This window comes from Barbatula barbatula (assembly GCF_947034865.1).
Source record: "Barbatula barbatula genome assembly, chromosome: 1".
Taxonomy (NCBI): Eukaryota; Metazoa; Chordata; class Actinopteri; order Cypriniformes; family Nemacheilidae; genus Barbatula; species Barbatula barbatula.
In genome coordinates this window covers 23782198-23799712 of record NC_136766.1, presented here as the reverse complement: position 1 = coordinate 23799712, position 17515 = coordinate 23782198, and the positions used below count along the sequence as shown (strand labels likewise).

The following is a 17515-nucleotide window of genomic DNA, read 5'->3' as shown; positions in this document are numbered from 1 at the left end:
CGTAAACTTTGTAGGTGGACTTAAATGAGTCAGAAGTTACATGCCGAGTTTGCGTATAAAGTGGTAAGTTACCTGACGACCTCTAGTGTTTGGCCGCGCACATTACAAGCAGAAGGCGGTGCGCATCGCGTCACTAAAACGTAAATGGGAGGTGCCTTCTGTCCCACCTACGAAACAGACCTCACGGAAGTGGCTAGGAGCGAATGTCAACAAGAAAGACGAAGAAAAGGTACGCTAAAGAGAAAGTCGTTCAATACTATCGGTTAAAACCAAACTATCTGATTTTCAACACTTTATATCGCGACATTGTGATCCATTGTGAATGATAACAAACTCAGGTCTTGTTAAATAGCTAAAGTCAGGAAAGTGAGAGGCTAGTTAACGCAAGTCAAGTCGGAAATGAAACTTTCTGAACAATGCTTCAGTTTAGTAGCTGCGATCAGGCCTGCTACTAACTTTGACGGTGCACGCGCAAGACTGTTCTCTTAGAGTATGTGTTTGACGTAAAAATATGAAATGTTACCGAATAGTTTGAGTAACGTAACGTTATTTGAACATTATAGCGATGTGCACATCGAGGTGCGTCACCGTAGGCGAAGCGACGCGAGACAGGAAACTGACTAAATCTATACTGAATAGTACGTATATTGACGTCGGTCGTCTCGAGGTCTTCATGCGTCTTTTTTAATCAAAGACAGGCCACACTACACGTCACTGTTCTCTGTGATTCATTCTTTTGTCCTTAATGGTATTTACTCTCTTTATTTTTATCTTTACAGATAAACACTTCCAACAAGCCAAATTGTTGACGATGACGTAATGATGACAAGCTGATGGATTTATCGACGATATTGTTTTAATACATTTTGTTTTAGTTTGTGTTTTATGAGACAGTGACAGTCATTGGTTTGTTAGAATGGCTGTTTCGCTACGCCTTTGCGTCCTTGGTCTTTTGATTTTATCAGGTGAGATATCATTGTTTTTCCTTTTGATCAAAGGTTACTCAAGGTCCCAAGGAAATCAAAATGTCAGCTTTTGTCTTTTGGTTTGAATAGGATATCAATAAACTAGTGTGGTCCAAACATTGATCAAATTCACATTAAGATGATACAAGCATTTAAAGCGTACGGTCTCTCGCATCCACCGAAAGGAATCGACAATTTTCATGACATCATTCTGTACTTCAGCTTCTTAGGACATTTTCTGACCAATCAAAAGCTCCCTAGAATCTAGATTCCACCCCAGCTATTGGCTATGGTAAAAGGGCAGGAGACACTCATTTTGTCATTATGCTTTAGTGTTGATCAAGGCTTAACTTTTGCCATTGCTTGTATATACCATTTATCTTTTATATGCTGACTACTCAAAATGTTTTCTCCTACAGTTACCAGCACGCTGGAGCTGGCCTTCAGTGCTGGTGAGAGAGAACACAACACCATTTACTGTACTAATAATTTCTCTCTGTTACTTAACATTCTTAGTCCACTGTCCATTACAAAACAAATATAAGCAAAGAACATCAAAATGATCAGTTAGTTATGTCACCCTACCATCATTTATTGGCAAATCAGCCCCGAGGTCCCGAGATGTGTTATTGCTGGTCATATTGGTTTATTATATTGGTTTGTCTCAACTTTGTATTAAAACATAAAAGTGTATGATACAATATAAATTAAGAATTGTAAAATGTAAAAAAAGAATCTTAAAGTAAAAAATCTTTAGAGTAAGGGAATATAGCAAATCTTTTTTTTAAATAAGGGTCACTGTCTGTTTCAGCTCATTGTGATCATATGCCCAAAATACTACAAACCAGACAAGGAGAGATTCACAACTCTGCCCATCATGCCTGGTCATCCCACCCACTCAACTGCAGTTGGCTGATAACCTCACCAGTTGGGGAGCGTGTCATCATAAGGTAACAGCTGTCGCTTCTTTTATAAGTTGATTTGATATTTCCTAAAATTGTGCAGATACATACAATTTGAACTTATAAGGTCTAAGATCTAGTGGTGGGTTAATGTGTAGCAGAAGCTTTTTTGTTAACATGCTGGGATTGCTTTGACCTTTACGTTGTCTCTTTTTCAATTTCCTAACATTTCCGTTGCCTCCCTCTTTTTTTAAAGTTTTTCCCAGTTTAGCATCAAGTGTGGGCGGGAATGGGTGTCCGTGGCTCCTCTCACTGGCAGGCCCATAAAACTCTGTGGTTCCCAGCCGCCTGCACCATTTGAAGTGACTGGAGGAAACATAACAGTGACGCACCACTTCTCCCCTCATTTTTATCCATTATCTGGGTTCTACCTTTATTATATTAAAGGTACAGAAGAACAATCACAGTTCTTGCTTTTTGTGTTGCATGAGATGTTAGAAACATATCTGAAATGTTTCAAAATCTTAGCTAAAGAGTTAAATTGTGTTTTGTCCCTATTCTCTATCCTCCACTTCTGCAGACTCAGGTCCCTGTTTTCCAGGCGAGTTTGAATGTTACAGTGAGCGTTGTCTACCGGCATCATGGCGTTGTAATGGACGGGTTGAATGCCTTGGCGAGGGGCATGAACCTGGCTCAGACGAGGACGGATGCGATGACATCAGCCCTGAACCTCATATAGACTACCCCCTCTCTTCCATCGATACCACCACCACAACAATGCCGATATTGTTATCCAACACTGATCTGCCATCACCTAAAGAACCAGACTTTCCCTTGTTGTCACAAGGAGGGCCATGTGGAGGGTACATGGATGCATTTTATGGGTCATTTACTCCACCTGTTCTAACGGGACTTCCCTTGGAGTGTGTGTGGACTGTTGATCCCCAGGATTCACGACCGCTCAAACTGGAGCTTCAGCAGCTGGTACTTGGTCCTGGAGACAAGATTATAATCACAGACCAGCCCCATGGCGCTGGCAACAACATTAAAACGGTCAGTTCTACTGTTTGTAAATATGTGTGTCGTGTATGTGAAAGAATGTAACATTTGAAAGTATGACTAATTTAAATTCCCTTACTGTTTTAGATCAACTATGTGTCCAATAACAAAGCAGTAGAGGTGGAATCCCACACAGGCTTTCTTTCCCTGATCTACCATACGGTGCCTGCGTCGGAAGGACGGGGCTTTAATGCAACATACAGGATCACAGATTACTGCTTCCCCTGGGAGGGGCTTTGTGGGGGATCGATGGGAGGCTGTTACACCCAGAAGCAGCGCTGTGATGGGCACTGGGACTGTCCTGAAACGGGCCTGGATGAGGAGGGGTGCGGCGGCTGCCCGGCTGGGCACTTCCTCTGTGGGGTGGGCAGCATGCAGAAAGCAGGCCACCTGCTGAGCCGGCCGGTCTGCTTCTCCATCCATGAACGCTGCAATTACCAGCTCAACTGTGCAGATGGAAGTGATGAGAAGGAGTGTACCATCTGTCAACATGGGACATTTCACTGTGACAGTGACAGGTCTGTATATGCACTTGTGTGTTTTGACTTTGTGCATTATAAAAGGAACGGTCAGTCGAAGACATTGATTAAATTTTTGTCAGCTGTATGATTGGTTGTTGCTGAATTGTTTGAACAGGTGTGTGTTTGAGAGCTGGCGGTGTGATGGACAGGTGGACTGTAAGGACGGCACGGATGAGCTAAACTGCACCGTGACTCTGCCTCGGAAGGTGATAACCGCAGCTACAGTCGGAAGCTTAGTTTGCGGACTACTGTTAGTCATTGCGATGGGTTGTACCTGCAAACTGTACTCGCTGCGCACTCGAGAGTATAGGTAAATCGTCAGCCCTTCTTCATACCATTAGGTGTAACTGTTCAACAATATTAAAATTTCTTAATAAAGCTACAAGATTACTTTCTAGCTTACTGACCGCATTTCTATTTATTATTTTTTTCCCTCAGCTTATTTGCACCAATCACTCGTCAGGAAGCAGAACTCATTCAGCAGCAGGCTCCGCCCTCTTATGGTCAACTGATTGCTCAGGGCATCATTCCACCAGTGGAAGACTTCCCTACTGAAAACCCCAATGAGGTGAGAATCCCACCCTTTTTGATTATGACCTGATTGTTGCTTGTGCATTTTGTTATGACGATTCTGTTTTTTTTAGACTGTCTCACTGTCTCTGAGAGGAATACTACAGCTTCTCAGGCAAGACAATGCTGCCTCTCCACGGCGAAGACGCAGGCCTCGGTTTGTTCGCAGAGCAGTCCGTCGCCTGCGAAGGTGGGGCTTAATTCCCCGTCCCACCCCCAGGTCAACACAGACCACAGCTTCTGCCTCTCAACAGACGGAGGCCGGTTCTTCTGGCTCAGAGGCCAATCAATCAAGTCCTGGAGTCTCCTCAGTGGCTACAGAAACGACAACTTTGCCTCTAAAACTGTTTTTATCCCAACAGACAGAAACGGCACAGGCGCAAGCCGAGGCTCCTCCTCCTCCTTCCCCGCCTCCTCCTGTCCGGCCAATTGCTACTCACGAAACACAACTGACACTGCCTATTACTGCCCCCCCGAGCAGCCCCTCTCTGGCGTCACTTTTCCACACGCTGGGGCGGAGCATCTCTCGCTTTAGACCATCCCCGTCCCCGACATCTCATCCTCTATCGGCATCCCCCTCTTTTTCCTCCTCTTCCTCAGAAGATGAAGTGCTGCTGATCCCTCTCTCTGATGACACAACCTCTGAAGATGATGTGTCCATGCTTTCATGAGATATATGCGTTTATTCTTCTGATTTTATTTTTTTTTAGTTTCATTTTTTCCCTTCTCTCTGATTTTAGCTCACTCTGGTTTTCAGCACGCGAGTGTCATCGTGTTGGCTTCTTGTGCTGGCTTGGTGCCTTATCTTGTATTATTGCATTTTTCTCTTGACATGAAAGAACAAGTATTTAACTACTTTGTCTGAATATTTGACAAGTGATGGTGTGTGTATACAGAAAGGGCTTGTAAGAGCCACAATTTTGAAAATGTACTTGCAACTTTAGTAAAACCAACAATTTTAGGTGGTTTTAAAGATTACAAAAGGCTTACGTGAGGGTTAGGGGATAACATATCTTTTGTCAGGTATAAGATGTACTCACTAATGTAGTGAAACAAAACAAACAAGTGTGTGTGCTGTGCACTTATTAGTGTTATGTATATTAGAAGAAACATTTGCACAAAAAAATCTTCCCCCAGCTGGATTAGATGTTCCTCTGTTTAAATCTTTGCCGATTACAAATCTCACAACATGTTAGCTTTGCTTAATTTTTATTTCTGCAGACTTCATTTTAGATGGTTGTGTAATGTACATACGTTTACCTCATACTGCTACAGGCCACATAATTTCTTGTGCGTGTTTCCGAGAAGTGCCTTGTTTTGAGCTTCCTGTATATCACTAGACAGTATGTGACTGCGTTTGTGCTTGCACGTAGGGCCAAACACACTGATACACTTGCACAAATGTTTACACAAATGTAAAACTCACCCTCGCTATGTAAATGGTAGTGCATGGCAACTGTGGCAATAATTTAATACTAAAGAACAGTGTGTGTTCTGTGTGTGTGTGTGTGTGTGTGAGGGAGAGAGAGAGAGAGAGAGAGAGAGAGAGAGACTAAACTAGCACCACAGATTTGAGACAATCCCTCTGGTGCCCGAGGTTTCACTCATACTTCATGTGTTTGTACAGCCCAACTGAATGACATCACAATAACTTGAATGAGTCCTTTAAAAATGAAAACTATAGATTTCATATTTCAGGTTCCTTTGTAAATGGATGACCAGTCGTAGTGCCATATCTCTAGTCCCCTGTTATGATCTCTCCTTTCACTCCTCCTGTTACCCTGTTGATTGTAGTTTTACATGTATTTTTTTAACTCTCATCTGCTTGAATAGTGATTGTAATAGAAAGTGGTGAGTAGGTTTTATCCTAGCTGAACTGGTGATAGTAAGATTCATTTTACTGTATATATTTGCTGAACCAGCTGGAAATCCACAAAGATTAAAATTATTTGCACTTTTAACCTTTTCTTGTGTCAGTTTGATGATTCCTTGTGTACCGGTTTCTTTAATTTGCAGTTTTCTTATACTAGATGGATTTTATAGTAAACAGATGTGTACACTCTTTAAATAGATTAAAAACTAAATACAATGTAAGACAGGTTTATATGCCATGGTAACTAGGTGACATTTCCTCCTAAGGTTAAAATGGAAGTAAGGTGTCATTAATACTCCTGAAACCATATGGAGGTAAAGTGCTATTAGCACTTCAAAGCTTGCATTGTCAATGATGAGATTCTTTACATCCTGAGGAGGGAGTGCATGATCATTCACAGGATAAATACCACAGTGAAAACATTGGAGATTGGTTTCCTGACTCGCCATCTCATGATACAGGATCGGAGGCCTATGCTGTGCTGGTAAGAAATCTGTGTGTTGAAATGTGACAAAAAGTACATGGTTAATGTTGTCACTTTCAGATTTAATTTACTAGTTAGTGAACTGACATGAACAGTAAGAAAATAGCAATAAATGGAGGAAAACTAAGGCTCATTGTAAGTCTATGTTATTTACTGATGTTAACAAATTGAACCTTTTGTAAAGTTATCAGAATTTTCTTTACGAATAATAAAGATTTTGTTGATTAATTACACTATGAATATAATGTCATTCTGTGTAAAGTATTTGTAAACATTTCTGGCAAATAATAAGTAATAATGATTCTGTTCTTACAGTTATTTTGATGGTCTACTACTAGATGATGGTTTTCCTGCATTGTGTGTATATTGGCATATTACTGTTGCCATGGTTTCCCTCTTGGGGGAAGTGTATCTTTGACAATGTTCAGACATCAGTCAAAGTTGTATCCTCACCGAAACAACAGACCTTGGCTCATCAGTCTTTGGGTGAAACTGGCCTCAGCTATCAAAAGCCTCAGCGGTCTAAAAGAGCAGATAGAGATGAAGAATCGCTCGATCTACAATCAATCAGGATCAAGACGTGGATTCCAAAAGAAAACCCTGCCCTCTCTGACTGGGAACGTGAGAGATTAATGGCACCAGTTCGTGAAGCTGTGAGCAAAGTATCCAGTTTACTGTCAGGTGTGTGATTTCTTAAATAGGCTACATACTCAACACGAAGCAATCTTTGTTTGCAAGTTCGATTATTTGTTGGTAGTGAGAGGAGTTCCAGACAGACTGCTGCTGAACAGAGACATGAACAAATACTGCAAATTCATCTGGAGAAACAGCAGCACTCTTAACTTTATGAAGTATGTTCCAGATGTTTTCGTCCTTTTAAAGATCTTCTTTTAGAATACCCTGCTCTACATTTCAAACCTCTTTATGTGACAGGTCATATCTTCTGTGAATAATTATTTAATTATTTTATCTGAATTCCAAAATTTCCTTTAAAACGTCCATCGGTATCAATATCCTCAGATGCGGCCGAGCCAAGGAGAACTACAAATCTGAGAGTTGTCTCGATGTGACTGTAAGTCTAAAAGCACACTCTTGTCTTCAAAAAGGACTCATGATATTATCATATTCCAGGCCTTCCTGCTTTTGATTGACAGATTCCAAATGAGCATCTGAGTGGCTGTTTTGTTTATCCACATCCTGATCATCTAATCCCGATATTGTTGAGGCCAGAGGGGGAGGGAGTTCCTGACACTGACTTTCTGCTTTATGTGTTTACTCACAACACTGATAAATGTCGAGCTGAGGTAGAGCCATTTTTGCAATACAGTAGATAGTTAGTTATACACATTGGAATGGTGTTATTGTTATTGTTCCTGTTTGTGTTGCTCCTTTGTCTCTCCCAGTCTAGTGTACTGGCCTATGCCGCTCACTGCCAGACAGACTCTTGGGGACGACCTCTAGCTGGGGTCATGGTCATCTGTAGAGAACAACTCAGTGTGGAAAGATACACACATGATCACTTTGTCCAGGTGACAGTATGTTAGAGTTTATCAGAGAGATGCTGAGAATGACTATAGTAGTTATTATTAAGAAACACCGAGATGTATATATACATAAATGAATAGTTAACCCAAAACTGAAACTTTCATCAACTGCCACATGGACACATTTCTTGAAATATCTTTGTAACAAAGATCCATAAAAGGAAGGAGGCGGGAACCGGCAAACATTTAACCCGGTCCTCTCTTGTCAACAGTCCTGCCGCTCGTCCACTTAAGCTCCCGATATCCTCCGTGAGATATGCGGTATATAAGCCGATTCCAAATATCACTCATGCGGTCCCGCCTCACGGCTCTCGTCCCGCCTTCCTCACCACAATCTTCTTTAGTGTTCTTCAGAGGAAATAGTCTAATACATAGAGCCATCAAAGAGCCATAAACATATGGGTCAAAAAAGGACAAACCCAATTATTCAGTTAAATGAACCCTAGAAATGTGTTATATTTGACCTAAAAATAAGTTAAAATAAACCAACATCTATTATGATGTAAAGATATTATATGACAAATGATGAATAAATGATGACTGATATTTTAATTTGTAGATTAACTATCCCTTTAACTCTTTTTCATCATTGTTTTTTTCTGTGCAGACTGTCCTGCATGAGCTATTCCATGTGTTGGGTTTCAGTAAAGAGCTCTACAGTAGGTGGAGGGATTGTTCCTTCTCCTCTCATAGTAAGTTTTCTTTTGTCTTATAGTCTAAACATAATTGTGTGAGAAATAGTATCAATATGTTGTTGTGATGTATTGTTACAGAATGTGAGTATTATTGTAGACCTATTATGCTACCAGTGTTAACTTTTGCAATAATGGTGAGTTTTTAAATTGATCATCATAAATCGTCTTTAATTTTCATGAAAGATCTCCATCTTGTTTTTTTTTTGTTGCATTTTGGCTTGGACGAGTCTTGGTTAATTACTGATCTTGCATCATGCGTTACTGTGTGACTTGTTATTTAGCTGGTGTAGACTGTTGGTTTCATAGCCATGTGACCAGCACAGATGAGACGGGACAGGTTCGGCTTTATTCACCCACTGTGATCAGCGCAATGCAGAAACACCTCAACGCTACACAGACTGACCTTGGAGCTCTATTAGAGAACAAGGTAGACCAGTATCTCTCCAAGCACAGAAACTCACAAATCGTGTGTAAGATATTACAATTCAGACTCCTCTGTCTCTTTTTAACTCTGTCTTGTTTTCAGAATGCAGGTACGGATGGTCTCTCGTCACACTGGGAGGCCCGTGTGCTGCAGGGCTCCATAATGACAGCTTCATTGGCGGAGCCATCTCTGGTTCGGATTGATCCGGTCACACTTGCAGCTCTTCAGGACACAGGCTGGTATTCAGTCAACCACAGCCGAGCTCAGAGTCTGGTGTGGGGAGAGGGTAAGATTTACAAAGATTTGTTGAGGTTGGAGTCAAGCCTCTGCATGTAAAGTTCACCTAAAATTACAGTTCTTTCATAATTTATTCACGTGCAAGTTGTTCCAAATATGTTTAAATGTCTTTAAAGATATTTGCAAGAACGCTTATAACCAAACAGATCTCTCCCCCCATTGACTTACATTTACATTTATGCATTTGGGAGACGCTTTTACCCAAAGTGACTTACAGTGTATCATTCTATACATTGGTATTTTTTAGTAGGGAAAAAGTGCGCAAGAACTGTTTGCTGTGCTAGATTCTTCAAAATGTTGCCTTTTGTGTTCAACAGAAGGTTGAAGTAATTTTTCCTACTATGGTAATCAACGGGGGACGAGATCTGTTTGGATATAAGCATTCTTCCAAATATCAGAACAAAGAAATGTATATGACTCAAAGGTGAGTAAATGATGACTTAGGTGAACTATCCCTTTAATGTTAGCAGTTGTGTATTTTTTAGGTGAAGGTCGCCAGTTTGGATCGGTCTCTACCTGTCACAATTCCTCAACCTTTTTTTGCACAAGCAGGTAATGAAATGATTTCTCTGAACGTTACTTTATACACTGAAGACATTTATAAAAAAATAAGTTGAACTTATATTTCATACATTGTTTTATTTCATTTTTATTCAAACCGTGGCGGGTACAACTTCTTTTCTGCAGCAAATTGGGATGTCATTATCTTCACCTCCACAAGGGGGAGTGCCTCACTGATCAATACTTGGATGGCTGCTATATTTTTAAACCCCTGGCAAATGCTGTGAGTCTTTGGTTTTGTTTGGAGTTCGTCTTTATATTTCATTGCTTTCTGTATTTTGTTGGAATAAATATTAGTAAAATATTTAGTTCGTAATTGTTCTTTATTAGAGTGAATGTTGGATAGAGGAGAATGGGAGTAGCAGTGGATTGGATGAGTGGAACGGAGAGATTTTTGGATCTGACAGCCGATGTTTTATATCCAACCTCACCAGAAAGGTGCTGCACATTATTTACGTGTCATGTTATCAGGGATTGGGACTATCATAGTAACTGCCATTATTTATGTTTTTATAGAGTTATTCATCACCTGGTCTGCCAGTAGCGGGTTATTGTTACAGACACAGGTGCACCGGAATAAACAGGTATCAAATCCAGGTGATGGATTCTGATTGGTTGGACTGTCCAGCAGGAAAGAGCATTGAGGTTTGTCAGAAGTTTCTCACAAGTACTAGGCTAATATTTACTGAGCAGAATGACTTTCTTGGCCGTGCTGCATTCATCTCATAAATGTTTTTCTTTACAGGTATCCGGCTATCAGGGTTTAATTTTCTGCCCAAACCAGAGATTATGTCAATATTCTGATTTAGCTCCTCCCACCTTCAGACAAAAATCATGTGGCACGAGCAGAGAAAGGTTGGTGTTCATTTAACACATGTCATTTCTAAATATATAAATATATATCCCTCACAAGATGTCAGCTGTTATATAAATAGGGAGGGTTTGCCTTTAAAAATGTGTAAGATTTTGTGTAAATTGCCTCCATATCAATAAGGATTTTATTTTGTGTCTTTAGGGATCATGACAAGAAAGAGGCCACTTCTCACTCCAGATTGACCTTTGACCTCACCTCTCAGTCCACTGTGGCAGTGGTTAAAGCAGAGATCCTCATACCGGTAGTTTTGTGCCTCGGCGTTGCATTAACTCTACTGTCTGCTGCAATGTTTATCTACTGCAAGTGTCTATCTACTAGAGTCAGAGTACATGCTGCTGTTCAGGCTCCCTACAGCCTGCAGTTAGTAACCACGTAATGCATCAGGCAAAATTGCTGATTATACATTTTATGTATAATTTATATATTTACATATGGATACACAGAAATATACACAAGCCTAGTTTGACATGTTTTGTGGTTGTGCTGTATCATGCTGCTGCATGTCATGTTTGTGAATTTGAGTGCAATGACATTGTTGATTTAGATGTCTATAAGCTAAATTCCATAAAAGAATAATCTGAATTTGCATTTTCATAATTATAATATTGCACGCAATCATACAAGGACAGTGATAATGTTCATACTTCCTACCCGCATGCTGCTGCACCCCCTTTAGAGGGGGAGAGGGGGAGAGGGGGAGAGGGGGAGAGGGGGAGAGGGGGACATAATAAGCAATTGCAGACAATCAAAAACAACTTTTTAACATTTTAAAATGTACTCCTTATTAACCCATTTACCTGGGTTAATAAGTTTACTTACCCAACCAAATTTTACTTACCCAACCAAATACTCATGCATACAATTAAGGTTTAGCGTTAGGTTCAGGGCTAATACCTTTCAATTACTGTAACATAGAACAGTAAAGTCTTCCTTTATCTCTTTACCTATATTTCACACAATATAATTATACATTTACGAAGAGGTTCTGCTTCAAGTAGTTCCCCCTGAAACAATCTCAAAAGAAATCTTTCTGCCAATTGCATTGCTGAATTAAGATATGAGTGAGAACCTGAATAATGATGCTTACACAAAATAACCTGTTGCTGTAATGTATCATATTGCGTGTTTGTTCACTATGTATAGGATGTATTTTTGACCAGTAACAGTTTTTAATATGCATAATATTCAAGATTAATGCGAAACATGGACCTGGATTTTTATCTTGTTTTATTGTTTGGTGAAAAGCTATAAAAAATGGAATCACGGATCTTGATATCACATTCAGGTCGACAATAATGGAATACCAGTGTAACACCATTAACATGAAAGTAAATACATTTTGAAATGGATGCTTCATCTACAATACGTACATTACTAGATCAGCTGAACTCGAAAAAGGCTATCTTATATTTGAAGTTTATACAAGGTACATTCAAGAAACAATACAAGTCAGTGCCAACAATACACAGGTTTCACAAAGCTGGGTAGGCCTAGGATTAATAATCCTTCCATAGTCACAAAATCAATATAAACTAAACCAAAACAGAGTTTCCTAGTTTTGTGGACAGGGCAATGACAACGTCTGTGTATGTTATGTCTTGTGTGGAGATACTTGGTTGTATGTCATGACCTGTCCCGTCTCTTGACCCCGCCCCTTGTTTCTTCGTTAGCGACCCATAAGTGTTTCATTCCCCTCACCTGCCCCTTGTATCTTCACGTTAGTTTTCCTTTAATGTGAAATCCTGCCACCTGCTCGTCACATGCTCTGAATTATTGTGCATTGGTTTTGATCCTAGTCTAGGTTCTCTGTCCCCCACTCTTGACAGTAGTGCATTCAAGACTATAGCAACTCACGATCAATTTTGGCCACTTTCCATTAAAATTTTGCACAATTGTTTTTAAGATTAAACGGCAAAATAAAGATTCACAGTTCATAATCACAACATACTTCATATGCATTTTTTAAAGAATGTATATGTATCCAAACTCACAAAGACAATGAAACACTGACAAATAATAATCTTAGTTTTTTTTCTGGATAACCACAAGTAAATAAAATGAGATTGCTATGACACATCAACAATAGCATCAGCCTCAAAAACAAATAGTAGGCTACAGACACCAAATTAACATAGATATCACTGAAAGTAGTGTTTATTTCCTATTTATAAATGACACTTTTTCAACAATTTCCGATGATCATTTTATGCCTTTATATATTTTGACTGACAGATGATACTATTAATGGCATTGTATCTTCAGCATTCTTACCAGGATAGAAAAATGGATAGAGTTTCTCCATAAAAGACTGACCCGTGAAAGAGTAAATATGAGACCTGGAATCCACATCCCAAAAGGACACCAGACCCTCCTCATAATCAACAAACACACCCACTGTCTGCGGCTTCCCTTTTAGAGACAGAGAAAATGAAGGAGAAGCACTTGCCTGATATTGATGGCCCTTCCACAAACCAATAGTCCAGTATCCATTCCTAGGACTCAGACTAATATCTCCTTTCCTGTTGATGGATTCACTGGCCACTCCTAAATCCCAATCTGTTTTTCCCTTTACCTGAACCTCAAAATAAATCTTCCCCGTGCTGAATCCCTCTTTTCCCAAAACACTGGGACACAAATCAAACCTGTCAGGGGTGTTTGGAAGGTCATATTTAATAGTTCTATTGACATCCGCTCTCACTTCTTTCAGATCTTCAGAGAGCACGAGACATGCGTGAGCTGTATCAGCATCCAGAGTCACATCCACTGAGAGAGAGAGAAATTATATTTTATATAGGATTAAGTTTGAGCGAATCAATATTGCAGGATTTTGGTATGCAGATTTTGGGCGGTCGCAGAATTTCACAGAAAATCCATTGTTTTATAGTCACAGACTTACATTTTGTAGCTTTAAACTATGAATCCATCCAGTTGGAGCGTATCAAAACATGTTCAATATTTTGTGCCAATTTCACACATACCACATCTAACCACGCATCATATGATGTCAATTAAAGATCATGAGGGCACACAAATTTAAAAAAAATGACCCGCACAAAATGATTTACAGTAAACACCGCAATATTACATGAAAAAGAAGAATTGTTTCTTTTGATTTCATGGTGCGTACCTGCATACTTCTGTATCTCCTTAAGATCTGTGAGGACTAATAACATGAAATCATAAATCAGTATTTCAAACAAACATTTATATTCAATTATTATTCATTTCTGGTGATTTTAAGTATTCATACCGGTTTCACTCTGTTGCGGAGGTAAATCCTGGAGATATCTGTTAAGATTACACAGAGTAGACAGGTTCAATTGGGCATTCATACAGATCTCAGACCAGTTCCTGGTGTTTAAAGGTCTGCACAGGGATGGGAAAAGCTATAGCATGGAGAAGACAAATCTGTCAGCATGGCGAGTGTTGTTCTGTGACATGTGAGCAGAGAGATAGAGAGACACTGACCTTTAGGAGATGGAGATGATCGTCAGTGTGTGAGAGCTGCTCCATCTCAGTGTCTCTTTTCTTTAATTCAGTGATCTCCTGCTCCAGCTCTTTCATGAGATCTTCAGCCCGATCTTCTGCTGCTTTTTCCTTCTCAACCATGCGGAGAAGCTCTGTTCTGCTTTGCTAAATGAAGAAAATATTAATTGTGAATTTGAAAGAAAAGAACCTTTACATGATGTCTGACAATAACCAAAACATTGTGGTTTCAAAATGAGATAACTCTGTTTTTCAAAATATTCAAATATCATGTTTTTATTGTGCATTCCAATTAAAATCAATCAAACCAAATCATTTTTTTTGTTTTGATTAAAGCCATAACAACTAACTTACACAATAAAACACAATAAAAACATGATACATAATAACATTTTTGGAACCAAATCCATTCGATTTACAGTGTTCAAAAATAAGCTACAGTCTCACTATCACTTCAGCAATAATCAAAGATGGATATTAATGTTCTTTAGATAAAAAACTGAAACAGGGAAATGGTAACAGGACAAAATGGACATGCTCATTGTATTATCAGACTTTCACATTTTATATTTCAAGAAGAGATTCATTTATTTGTTGTGCAGAAAAACCTCTGAGACTGACTTTGCTGAGTTTAACTGATTCTTTCATGTCTTGAATATTCTTCTTCCACTCCTTGATCTCTTGCTTTATGTCCATCAGTGTCTTTCCCAACTGGGCCTTCAGACAGAAAAATATATGCGAAAGTATATTAAAACCAAATTAAAACATATTAACTTCATCCAGAATAAATAAATGCGCACAGATATTGAGAGATGTTGTTATTGCAAGAACCCACCTTTCTCCTTGCACTCTCCTCCTCTATAGGAACAGTGTTGTGTGTCTTGTGGTCTCTTTGTGAACAGGACACACACACACACATCTGATCATCTCTACAGAAAAGCTCCAGAGGTCTCTCGTGTTTCCGGCATATGTAACTTTCCAGATTCTCAACCGGGTCGATCAATTTGTGCCTGGATAAACTGGCAACCTTCTGATGAGGCTCCAGGTGAGTCTCACAGTAAGATGTCTGGCACACAAGGCAGGACTTCAGGGCTTTTACCTTCTTCTCTGCACAAGTGTCACAGAACACTTCTACTTTTTTGCTTTTAAAGCTTTCTGCAAGTTCTCGGAGTATAAAATTAATCTTAAGGTCAGGTCTCTTTGGAAATTTTTCTTTGCACAGAGGACATTTGCACTTCTCACTGCTGTCCCACCATTTTTTCAGGCAAGTATTACAGAAGTTGTGTCCGCACGGAGTGGTGACTGGATCAGTAAACACATCCTGACAGATGGAACACTCAAGTTTGCAAATCACAGGATGGTCAGAAGAAGGTTTGACTGTAAAATATAAAAAATATAATTTAAGCATGAAGCATTAAAACATTAAAATATGAATAAGGTCAAACTTGCCATAGCAATAGTCTACTTAGATGAAATATTACTTTTGGTCTGCTACATATTTACAGTTCTTTACAGTATTGTATTTGTCAATTATTTATTGTAGTAATTGTAATGTATTATTTACATTAGTGTATTGAGCAGACAGTTTAATCCATAGGGGTTGACGCTACATTTAAAATATTTTTATCAATGTGTGTGTTCCTTGGTAACAGAAAACATTGAAATGCAGATCAACACACTTTAAAATAAAGGCCAGTGAAACTCAGCCACTCAGCCTTATCTTTAAATGCGTCATTTGATCATGCATCATGAACTACTGAGTGGTTACAAAGGTTGATCTGCTGCTCTGGCACAGAGCTTATTCTGTATATTTTGCGATGTATATACTTACATTCCAGAGGTTCAGTCATGCTACTCTTTCTGTCAAATGATGGTGTGAATTCTTCCATTATCTTCACAATCTTCGAGCCTTTTTAATTACTCCATTCGGATTAAAAATATTGTCCTAATAGGGCATAAGGCAGGGGACCCGTTCACCGTGTAGTATTGTACTGAAATAAAGGGAAAAAGAGTGTTTACCTAATGTACAGTTAATGTCTATTAAATAGGGACTAATCTGTGACAACTTTAAAGGTCTAGAAATCATCTTAGGATAACTGAGTAAATTATTCCAACCTTTTAGTTTTTATACGGGAATTTTACTCACCATTTCAGACGTCTCAAGCACTCTTGATATACTCTGCTCCAACCTTTGACCATTTTTGCTTTTATTATCTTATATGATGTTTTGCACGGGACAAAAACTTTATTGAAAACCCTTGAGGGACAAAAAACAAGCACTTCAACATTTTGTGGACTGCATTGGACTAGACAGGGAAAACGGTAGGTCAGGGGTCTTTTCCTTGAGGGACAGATTCTAAAAGTATAAAGGGGATGCGGGCCAGTTTTTTTACCATATCCTAATTTCTTATGTAATTTTTTATTTCTGTTATTTATAGCATTTTGTTGCTTTTATACTGTTATTCTTGCTGTTTAATTGTTTTATTAATTCACTATTGACAAACTTATAGAGAAACCGCATTCGCTATAGATCAATTTGTGCATATATAAGATTAATTTGCATTAGCGTTGCTTGTATTCTGTCATGATCCTGCCTCTCCTTGTCTTGGTTTTCGAGTCTTGTGGCAGGATCATGTCAGTCCCATGTGTTTTTTGTGGAGAAAGAGCATTGTTTTGGTTTGTCATGCCATGCTCTCTCTCCGGTGTCGCGTCCTTAAGCCCCGCCCCTTTGTTTCCCTGTTAGCGGCATTAGTGTTTAGTCCTCTCACCGTCCCTGTACAATCTTCCCCTTAGTGTTTCATTCACTTCACCTGCCTCGTGCAATCCTCTTGTTAGCTTTCCTTTAGTGTTTCATTCATGTCACCTGCCGCCACTCCCCCTGTGTCATCAGTCCTCGTTAGTGTTTCCCTTTATCAAGCCCCAGTTTCCCTCTGTCCCTTGTCGGTTCATTCCTCACGTTTACCCACCTTAGTCTGTTCTGATACCCTGCCTTCCATTGGAATAACCTTCTTGCTGTTTCAAAGTTTGTGGACTTATAGTTTATTTATTATTCTTATTACATCGGAAACCGCCCAATATGCCAGATAATGCCCCTAGCTCCGTTTGCTGCTCCTCTCAAACTGCTCTTCTCGCCTATTGCCCCGGTTGGCGTCCACGGCGTCCCACCTGACCATCTGCCTGAGGACACACTCCTCCCGCTCCCGGTTGCTCCCCCTTCCGTGGGCCTCCACTACTGTCTTTTCCCCAGTGTCCTCCTCTGA

General features: G+C 39.6%; 3 protein-coding genes across 3 annotated transcripts; 2 read left to right on the top strand and 1 right to left on the bottom strand.

Moving 5' to 3' along the window:
* The first annotated feature begins 146 nt into the window (after positions 1 to 146).
* lrp10 (low density lipoprotein receptor-related protein 10) lies at positions 147 to 5983 on the top strand. The gene is made up of 10 exons (XM_079455222.1): positions 147 to 229; positions 780 to 965; positions 1385 to 1417; positions 1777 to 1915; positions 2124 to 2314; positions 2448 to 2920; positions 3014 to 3444; positions 3563 to 3757; positions 3886 to 4015; positions 4092 to 5983. The coding sequence occupies exons 2-10, from the start codon at positions 917 to 919 to the stop codon at positions 4686 to 4688; spliced, it is 2238 nt and encodes a 745-aa protein (XP_079311348.1). The 5' UTR covers positions 147 to 229; positions 780 to 916; the 3' UTR covers positions 4689 to 5983.
* A 1023-nt stretch (positions 5984 to 7006) lies between these two features.
* Positions 7007 to 11145, top strand: cirop (ciliated left-right organizer metallopeptidase; the record flags this gene model as incomplete). Its single annotated transcript, XM_079469369.1, has 14 exons — positions 7007 to 7055; positions 7132 to 7225; positions 7395 to 7446; positions 7529 to 7678; positions 7778 to 7903; positions 8526 to 8610; positions 8895 to 9040; positions 9140 to 9323; positions 9820 to 9886; positions 10022 to 10118; positions 10226 to 10333; positions 10412 to 10540; positions 10641 to 10750; positions 10911 to 11145. The coding sequence occupies 14 exons, from the start codon at positions 7007 to 7009 to the stop codon at positions 11143 to 11145; spliced, it is 1632 nt and encodes a 543-aa protein (XP_079325495.1).
* An 833-nt stretch (positions 11146 to 11978) lies between these two features.
* On the bottom strand, positions 11979 to 16452 carry LOC306893845 (E3 ubiquitin-protein ligase TRIM39-like). The gene is made up of 8 exons (XM_079455925.1): positions 16402 to 16452; positions 16087 to 16246; positions 15091 to 15632; positions 14877 to 14972; positions 14238 to 14402; positions 14020 to 14155; positions 13897 to 13932; positions 11979 to 13532 (listed from the first exon to the last, which is right to left on the bottom strand). Exons 2-8 carry the CDS (start codon positions 16142 to 16144, stop codon positions 12982 to 12984), a joined length of 1584 nt encoding a protein of 527 aa, XP_079312051.1. The 5' UTR covers positions 16145 to 16246; positions 16402 to 16452; the 3' UTR covers positions 11979 to 12981.
* Positions 16453 to 17515: the final 1063 nt, after the last annotated feature.

Coding starts and splice junctions, on each gene's coding strand:
- lrp10 (XM_079455222.1), top strand. CDS start 917: ATGGCTGTTTCGCTACGCCTTTGCGTCCTTGGTCTTTTGATTTTATCA. Junction 966..1,384: donor TGGTCTTTTGATTTTATCAG/GTGAGATATCAT, acceptor TTTCTCCTACAG/TTACCAGCACGCTGGAGCTG. Junction 2,921..3,013: donor CTGGCAACAACATTAAAACG/GTCAGTTCTACT, acceptor TTACTGTTTTAG/ATCAACTATGTGTCCAATAA.
- LOC306893845 (XM_079455925.1), bottom strand. CDS start 16,144: ATGGAAGAATTCACACCATCATTTGACAGAAAGAGTAGCATGACTGAA. Junction 14,973..15,090: donor AGGAGAGTGCAAGGAGAAAG/GTGGGTTCTTGC, acceptor TTCTGTCTGAAG/GCCCAGTTGGGAAAGACACT. Junction 13,533..13,896: donor GGAGATACAGAAGTATGCAG/GTACGCACCATG, acceptor TCTCTCTCTCAG/TGGATGTGACTCTGGATGCT.